This window comes from Aphanomyces astaci (assembly GCF_000520075.1).
Source record: "Aphanomyces astaci strain APO3 unplaced genomic scaffold supercont1.77, whole genome shotgun sequence".
Classification (NCBI taxonomy): Eukaryota; Oomycota; class Saprolegniomycetes; order Saprolegniales; family Verrucalvaceae; genus Aphanomyces; species Aphanomyces astaci.
The window spans coordinates 35,951-44,614 of NW_009798340.1; the positions used below are offsets into that span (position 1 = coordinate 35,951).

At 44.5% G+C, this 8,664-nt stretch overlaps 3 protein-coding genes across 3 annotated transcripts; 1 reads left to right on the forward strand and 2 right to left on the reverse strand.

The window, feature by feature from the left end:
- Window positions 1-433: 433 nt before the first annotated feature.
- On the forward strand, window positions 434-4,367 carry H257_15914 (hypothetical protein). Its single transcript, XM_009844190.1, has 5 exons — window positions 434-722; window positions 766-996; window positions 2,037-2,399; window positions 3,597-3,865; window positions 4,245-4,367. Exons 1-5 carry the CDS (start codon window positions 471-473, stop codon window positions 4,315-4,317), a joined length of 1,188 nt encoding a protein of 395 aa, XP_009842492.1. The 5' UTR covers window positions 434-470; the 3' UTR covers window positions 4,318-4,367.
- A 1,571-nt stretch (window positions 4,368-5,938) lies between these two features.
- On the reverse strand, window positions 5,939-6,742 carry H257_15915 (hypothetical protein). The gene has a single exon (XM_009844191.1). It carries the CDS (start codon window positions 6,693-6,695, stop codon window positions 5,988-5,990), a length of 708 nt encoding a protein of 235 aa, XP_009842493.1. The 5' UTR covers window positions 6,696-6,742; the 3' UTR covers window positions 5,939-5,987.
- Window positions 6,743-7,240: 498 nt separating this feature from the next.
- H257_15916 (hypothetical protein) lies at window positions 7,241-8,358 on the reverse strand (the record flags this gene model as incomplete). Its single annotated transcript, XM_009844192.1, has 2 exons — window positions 7,241-7,287; window positions 8,268-8,358. 2 exons carry the CDS (start codon window positions 8,356-8,358, stop codon window positions 7,241-7,243), a joined length of 138 nt encoding a protein of 45 aa, XP_009842494.1.
- Between the last annotated feature and the right edge of the window lie 306 nt (window positions 8,359-8,664).

Genomic DNA, 8,664 nt, shown 5'->3' on the forward strand with positions numbered 1-8,664 from the left:
ATTTTTGGGTGGATTTGATTGGCTCTTACAGAAAGCACAAGAATATTCAACCAATCAGAACTTTCAATTACGTTATTATTGATTAGACAAACCGCGCGAATATTGGAAGTTTATACTTCGAAGTAGCGAATTCAACATATCACCCAGCGCAATCCAATTTAGTAGTGACAAGTTTTCAGCGAATTCAAAGTTACATTACATAATAGTGTTGTGCGAATACATGTAATACATACTCTAGTCCGGTAGAAGTACTATTTTCATCGAAAGTGTAATATTGTTTTAAACATTGTAAAACGCTAATTGGCTCAAAATATCCACCTCGCAAAAATGAATATCCATGAAAATCCGGTTAACCGATTATCCGTATCCGAAATATTTGTTGTGGACTGACGTCTTGAATACTCAAAAGCTATACTAAATATTTGTATACTGAGATTAATATCACACTGTATTATTGTGGGGCAGTCATCATGCTGCACGTGCATGGCCTGTTCCGCCGCGCCTCCGGCCACCGCCGCTTCTACTCGAACCTGAACCTCCCCATCAAGACCTCGGACATGGTTGAGTTCGCGGTACGAGTCAAGGTATCGGAGCCGTTGGCGTTCACGTTGCCGTTGCCTGGACGTCCCGGCCTCACTCGCATCGACTTGGAGCACACTGGCGGGTCCAAGTCCACGTCCGAGCGCGAAAGCGTCGGTCACTTCGTCGCGACGCTCAAGGAGGTACTTGACAGCTATCTCCGCCCTCTCGTTGAAACACCCGTAGCTCGACCCGACCTTGACGACCGTGTCAGTGACCACCATGGACGGGGTCACCGTGAGCAAGTATGCCAGTCTTCGTGCGCTGGCGCCGGTGCCGCTTCTCCTTCGCTTGAACACGGCTACGTTGGAGTTGGAGAAGGAAGGCACTGTGGACCAAGACGATGCCTTGAACGAGAGTGAGAGCTCGGCGTTTGGCACTGTCAAGCGATACATTGAGCGTGATACTCGGACATCGGTGAGTTGCATCCCCCTCTTTATATGGACACTATTATGTATTGCCTTGTAAACAAGCACAATATATATATATATATATATTCATCGTAGGAATGGTTTTCAACATAATTCCAGGAATATATTTATCTTGCTTGTGTTAATATCCATATGACATTTGATTTTATTGGCTTTAGTGATATATATATATATGCTATAAACTAATCAAAGCGATGTCGTTCATATTGGGGTACCAAACAGTATTCTATTGCTCACTATTGTATTTATCATGACTTTTATATCACGAATGCAGAAACTGTTGACAGGAATGATATTTTACAAGTCTATAAATGTATATATATTTGTCAACAGTTTCTGCAAGGTAGAAGGTAGATATATATGTATATCTACCTAAAAGGACAATATACATATGTATATTGTCCTTTTGCGCTGAAATTTGAGCAGCTTTCGAGAATCGATTTGAGTCATATTTTAATAATCTTATTCAATGTATGGTATACAAATTTGAAGATGGACATTTAACGGGGCCAAACTATACTAATCCATGATTGGTAGAAATGTTCAATACTCAAAAACTGCATGGTTCAACTTTATTAGATTTTTCGATTACTCGAAATAGTCCAAATTAAAACGGATTTGACACCCTTTATAATAAATATGTGTATATACACCATCTTTCAAGTATTCTTTTTATTGTTCTTGTGACGATCTATCTATGTATACACTCGATCCAACGCGGTTCCTCTCTCACTGATATATATATTGTCCATTTATTCTCAAAAATTGGGTTTTTGTGCTGAAAAAAAAAAAATTAATCGCCAACTCCATCGATCGCTTCTTTGTCCTGACATGTTGTAAGAAATCGTGTCCTGTGGCGATACTGTATGTATTCTCACACTCTAATTTCAGTCGTACACGAATAAATAAAATGTCTGCAAATCGGATGAGCTGCTCACTTTTAGTGTACATTTGTGTCGATTTTGATCATTTTCTCCATGATATCGCTCCAGTTTAAACTATAAAGTCAACAATAATTATTTCTAGATTCCAATCGATCAATTCTACCACATGTGCAAAAACGTGGGCGCAGACGACTCGACGTCCAAGAAATGGTTAGCGGAATTTCAGCGTCGTAATCTGGTGCTCCATTACGACCAGAGCAAGGACGAAGCACTTCGGAACACGGTGATCCTACGCCCAAACAAGGGCGACAGCGCCGCCGCCTTTCAGAGCGCATTGGACCCAGTGCTTTATAACCTCAAGCATGTCCGTTTGGCCAAGGAAGCGCAGATCGTGCAAGTCACGGACGAGTGGCGGAAGCTGGCGATCACGGACACGGAGCTCAAGGCGGTGGCTAAGAAGACGCCGAATGTGAAAAAGTGGACGGGGCTCGCGTTTATTGCGTCGGTACGATTGTGTATGGCTTGGTTGTTTATGTGGGTTGTTGAATTCCAAATGCATTGGTGTTGGACATATATATGTTGGACAAGTATGGTTCGTGAATAATATATGAGCGTGTTGTTGTATATGTGTGGTTTGGATTGGTGTATTGAACCATGCTGAAGAAAATATACCTGTTACAAATAATAAAAAATGCGTTTATAAAACCAACCATGATATTTATACTTTCAACATACACATGTAGAATTGTGCGGGATAAGTCTACAACAATTAACATAAGTCTACAACAATCAACTGACACGATGTGTTGCCGATTATATATATATAATCCGTTTAGCTCGAATGTGGACGTGATATCTGAGTTGAGACTCAATTTGGATCGGATGTGTTTACCCTATTTTTAAGGGATGGCTTACAAATTTCAAGATAAACAGCACTTGGACTCGGCCAAACTATACGGGTCGATGATTGGTTAAATTCTACCTTAGGGCCCTAGCTTGGGTTCTATATTTTCTTTAATTTTGTCGTTTGTCAAGTTTATCATTCGAGTCGTGTCGGCAGTCCAACTTGGAACGGATTCAACAATATATATATATATTTGTACTTTAGATATATATCCAACACCGTTATCGAGAGGCACGACACTTGTCTACCGTTAGTGTGAATTTAATACCACGAGCGATATTTGGTCTCGTGTGCAGCGTAATATCAATTGGGTCTTTTAATATTGTGTTTTTCACCCAAATTTGCACTTGGGAGTGATTTCGCTTGTATTCCATTGAACTGTTTGAAGCTTGTACATACTATACTATACAAACAACATTCGTATATATCTGCTGTTGCTCCATGCGGCGAATATATAGAAACGTTTGGATTGGCTAAAGGAATGGAAGATATAATATATATTGTCCTTTCAACCAAAATATTTGGATTCTTGGGTTGATTTGCCAACAAATCCATGGATCGATTTCTTGTCTATTGAATTTTGCGTGTAAAAAACGCATGGTCCTCCTGCATGCATACGACGAATTTCAGCCACACACTAAATCGAAGTGGAATTGGTTCAAGCGAGAATTTGATTGGCTCCTTGATTCGTATGTGTGTTTTGATTGGTCGAGTTTCGATTGTCGATTTGGTGGTGTTGCTCATTCGATTGAGCACACACTTCAATGTCGAATCGACTTGATAATATATATATTGTAGTTTTACACGGGTATGGGGTACCTTGTGTGGGACGTGTACTCTTGGGATGTGATGGAGCCGATTTCGTACTTTGTCGGGTTTACGGCAGTGTTGGGCGGGAGCTTTTACCATACGCTCACAAGAAGCGATGCCCAGTACTCTAACATGTGGACCCGCGACTACAACAAGGTGCTGGCGCGGCTGCACGCGGAAAAACAATTTGATCCGGCGGCGGTGGACGCCACGGAGCGGTCGATTCAAGCGATGAAGCGCGATGTGCACGTGTTACGGTATATATATATATATATATATATATATATATATATATATTGTCCTTTTGCCCAAACTTTGGACATTTTTGTGCTGATTCTCCAAATCTATCGATCAATTCTTTGTCGTGACTTTTGTATGTTAAGATCGTGTAGTATCACACTAATTTTGGTCGCACACTAATTCGGTGTTGAATTGGTCGAAGTGTGAATTTGATCGGCCACATGATTATTGTTCTGGGTTTTGATTGGTCGATATATCGATTGTCTGGCGATTTGGTGATTCTGCTCACATTCGATTGAGAACTCGACTCCAATTTCGAATCGACTATATATATATATATATATATATATATGTGAGCACGAGGGAATGTACTTGATCGGGTGTTTGGTGGTGTAGATTATTGGAAGGCAAGTCGGCCGAGAAAAAGAAGGACGACAAGGCGGCGATGGTCGTTGCTAAACTCGGATAAGAACCTTCTAAGTCGCTGTTGAATCGATACGATATGTTTATATCTCTCCATTCAATTGTCGCTGCATATATATACAAGCCGCCACTTCATCCCCCTCGGCCATCATGTATACTAACGTTAGTATTGTTTATTCCAAAATGCCGAATCAACAGAACACCCCCATGTAGTACACCTAGAACCTTGAAATAGTGTAATACAGTACGCATTACTGGTCAATTCGTTCCATATTACTGTATTAATAGTAACAAGTTTCTACTAGTACTAATACGTAGCAGTAGTAGTATCGATCGATAGACAAGTCCAAATGTTCATCGTGAGATACGCATCACTAGCAATTTTCCATACCAAGCCTAAGTGCCGAAAAGGTGCAGATTCTGCCGGGCGTCGTCGCCAAGCTGGACCGCATCGCGCCCCAGTACAGCGGCAGTGTCTAAAATACAACGGCTTCAACACGTTTTACTACGCGACGGCTCCAGCGGTTGCCGCCCGTGCGGAATGCCCAGGGCATGGCCATCGCGGTCAACGCCGGGGGCCACCAACGCTGTGTCTACTACCTCCCTCGAGACCGAGTTATTCGGGCACTCAAGTGTATCTGTCCTTGTCATTGCTGTCGACGTCACTAGTACTACAACAAGTAGAAGTACTACACTGTACGTAGTACCCACGGATAAAAACGGGGTCTCCACCATACAGTGTCGTGGGGGGGGTCGGGGGAGTGGAGCGGAAATGAAGGTGCAGCGACCGGAGCCCTGGAAGACTTATGACTGACACCTGCCGGGTTGAACTGCACAATCGCAGAGTTGTGCACCGGATGAAGAAACCGAACGGTCGCGGGCACGTGCACCGCCGCCCCCGCCAAGTAAATCGAGACGTGGGCGATACAAATGTGCACTGTGCATTCACGTGTCCGCTATGACATTTCCTCGGTCGGCATCGATAACGCACCATCACGTCCAACCTGGTACCACCGACGCCGTCGATTTCCAACGTGCTTCACAGTGGACATACACGAGCGACTGCAACAACGCGGTGGTGTGGGGGGTGTATGTTTTCAGGGGGTAGTTCCCCCCTCGTTACATCTGCAACCAACGGGGGTTGGGGTGGTTTTGGCTTGTGTGGGTCCACAACGTGACCGGATACCACTGCCAATCCACCGTGATCACCGTGGGCTGTCGAATGTGTCGGGCACTGGGCAACGAGTACGTCAGATCGACCCGCTGTCCACGTTGAAACCTCTAAAACACTTGGACAAACGCGGTCAAAGTTGGTGTCGGCATACCATGTAAAGGTAGAATCAAACAGGGCGAAAACAGGTTGGCGTGGCGCAGCATGTGACCCCCCCACGGGATGGCCTCGCTGCACCACCGTATCCACAGAAGTACCTACGTTTCCATCTAGAGTGCATTCCAAGCCCAGAATCGTCGTGCAATGCTGGCCACTCATTTCCAGCACGTCACCGCTGACCTTGAGCAAACCATCGACAGGACCCGTGGTAGCACTCGGTTCTAGAGCAACACTCCCATCCCTAGTGGAAACAAGGAAGCTCCGAATTGCTTGTTCAATGTCCAGTGGCAGGCCCAGCTGCCTGGCTTCGTCAAACATCACGTGCCGAAAGATGGTCTCCACGTACTCCGGGACACCCCGTGGCCCTCATATTATCATTCTTATGCTCAACCCCTTTTTCTTAACGTTAATAATCGTTTTGGACCCGACGCGGGTCGTTGAACGTTGGTTGATTGGATATGTCTGTCGCAGCACTTTGCATGGCGTACACTGGAGCTACAGGTTGAGCCATAGGATAGCACGGCTGGTGTTGGTCTATCGGCTTCAACTGCGCGGGGACATGGTGCACCAGATCGTTGAAGAACGGAGTCACTTCCAGTGGCAAAAGCAAGTACCCCATTCGAACCAGCGTTCCCCCGTATTGGAACCCCACGAATTGCCGTGCGTGGTGATGCCCCCCCCCGCCTTGCTGCATCCATCGTACTGGACAAAAACAGTGGCCCCATATGTTGAATACTGTAATGCTTGGTGCGGTTCAAACCCAACATACCCCACTGGTGTGTAAACACCGTCGGGGTGATCGCAATGGATTCTGACGCGAACAAGCGAAAGAGCACCCCGACTGTCATGCTCGTTGCGCCCAGCAACGTCACCACGATCGGTCCAATCCCTGCTTCGGGGGCGATGGACATGGCCATACTCGTCATGAACCCCCCCGCGCCACACCAGATTGCCATGAATATCAAGATCTGCGTGACACCAGTTCGGCTGCTCGGAATGGTGATCAGCACCCCCCCGGACGACGCTTGCGGCTCGATGCGGTACCGCCAAGTCGGGATGACACAGGGTTCCATGTAGGGCTCCGTCGATGCCATGGTGATGCTCTACAGCTCCACGCTCAAAATCCCAACATGAACTCGACGTACGCATTGTACTGTATCACATGGCGAGTTGAATCAAACAGACCTGATCTGAAACCGACATTAGTATATGCCGTTGAACCATCCATGTTGGTGGGTTGTGGCAATAATCGTGTCATATATCCCTAACGTTAGTCGTTGGGTCTTATGCTCGCGATTAAATGCAATTCTAAGCAGCTTAAGCAGCAATCAACATCAGCTAACCTTGGAGAACAGCTGTGGCCAGGTGCACAGATATGTGCGGGTGTGCGTATAAGCTGCACTTTGTGTCGTAATTTCCTACGGTTTATCACTACGAAGAACTTGTAGTACCAGTTTACTGCGTACGTACGTGTGGCTTGTTCGAGGCATGACTTCGGGATAACGTTTATTGTTCATCACATACCTAGGAAACAATACTAGTTTTTCCCGATACTGTACCAAGAAACAGACTGAACGACGGGAACGGCGCCACTTTGATCTGATCGCCATGGGCACCATCACGTCGCCAAACACTGTCGTCATGCCATCAAATGGAACTTGGTGTCCAATTCCGACAAGAGCATTCCTACGTCATAAGTCAAGAAACACATTAACTATTGGGCTTCTTTCAGCCAAAAGTTGGAGATATTTGTGCTGATTCACCAAATTCAGCATCGATCGATTGTTTTTCCTCAGTTTTGTTTCATTTGCAAACAAAGGAAATGTCCAATGTCACGTTAATATAGAAATCACACACGAAAAAACAATTCGATGTTGAAGGGTTGAAGCGAGATTTTTGATTGGTCATTTGATTTTTGTTCTGGGTTTTGACTGGTCAATCGATTGTCTCTCGATTTGGTCTACGTACTGCGTATTCGATATCAAGCACACACCCCACACCAATTTTGAATCGATTAATGGACAATACCTACAATACCATCCATATACGTGCATGTTTATTCAGACCATTGCCTCGACTCGGTAAAATGACAAAAGCAAAACAAATAATCGACAGGGTATTAATGTTTGATTTCAGTGGTATCATTCAAGACATATACGTCGTATGAAAATCAAATCAATATCGTCCAAATTGAATGTCTACGTTGCCACATTTTCAACGACTATAGTCTGGAACAAAACTATAGCCGCACCCCAAAATTTTCAAGTTGACATTTTTGTTTTTGTCCATTACAGAAGCCGCTAGTATCATTCGACGCATATTAAAAAATGATTACTATCTACACTTAGCATTACCATGGACGCTCAATGGTATTTACAAAAAATGATAAAATTTGTATTATAGTTGGTGCAAAACTATAGCCGCACTTACAATATGTGCACTAATAGTCGATTATGGCACCCCTTTTCAAGATGACTTGAGCCATGCGAGTTGGCATGCTGTTCGCGAGGGTCCTGAAATACGCGAGAGTGATGCGGTTCCACTCAAACTGAATTTTGCACTTCAAAACATTGTCGAACTGGCGTACGAATCAACTGTTAAACGTGTAAATAAGCCCCAAGAGTCCATAAAAAATACTAACTATGGGCCAATGGAATTCAACGTACCAAAGCTGTAAATGTCGGCAGCTACCGTGAGCTGGCTCCCCTTGAGCACTTCCGGAGCAGCCCAGATAAACGTACCGACTTCATGACTCATACAGTGCGGGAATAAATGTTAAGACATTTCGAAAATAGACTGTTTCTGTACAACGAAAAGCAATGGCAATATTGTGAGAGATGCAAATCATAAAGCTGTGCCTTGGGGAGGTTGTGACCATGATGGCATGTCGTCAGTGGCAATTGTTAGCAAAATGACCAATATAAACGAAAATGGTCGTCGGTAGTAAAAATAGGACATTTGAGAAAATGAAGTATATTTCAAGAAATATCCATCGATTCAACCCACTAGTAAGGAGTCATAGCACCATTGGTCTCAACCACGGCCACACAGCGTCTCGGCATC

Bases quoted from the DNA above. Each gene is read 5' to 3' on its own strand.
- H257_15914 (XM_009844190.1), top strand. From the start codon at position 471: ATGCTGCACGTGCATGGCCTGTTCCGCCGCGCCTCCGGCCACCGCCGC. The intron at 723-765 runs GTACTTGACAGC...AAACACCCGTAG, and splicing joins TCGTCGCGACGCTCAAGGAG to CTCGACCCGACCTTGACGAC. The intron at 2,400-3,596 runs GTACGATTGTGT...TATATATTGTAG, and splicing joins GGCTCGCGTTTATTGCGTCG to TTTTACACGGGTATGGGGTA.
- H257_15915 (XM_009844191.1), bottom strand. From the start codon at position 6,695: ATGGCATCGACGGAGCCCTACATGGAACCCTGTGTCATCCCGACTTGG.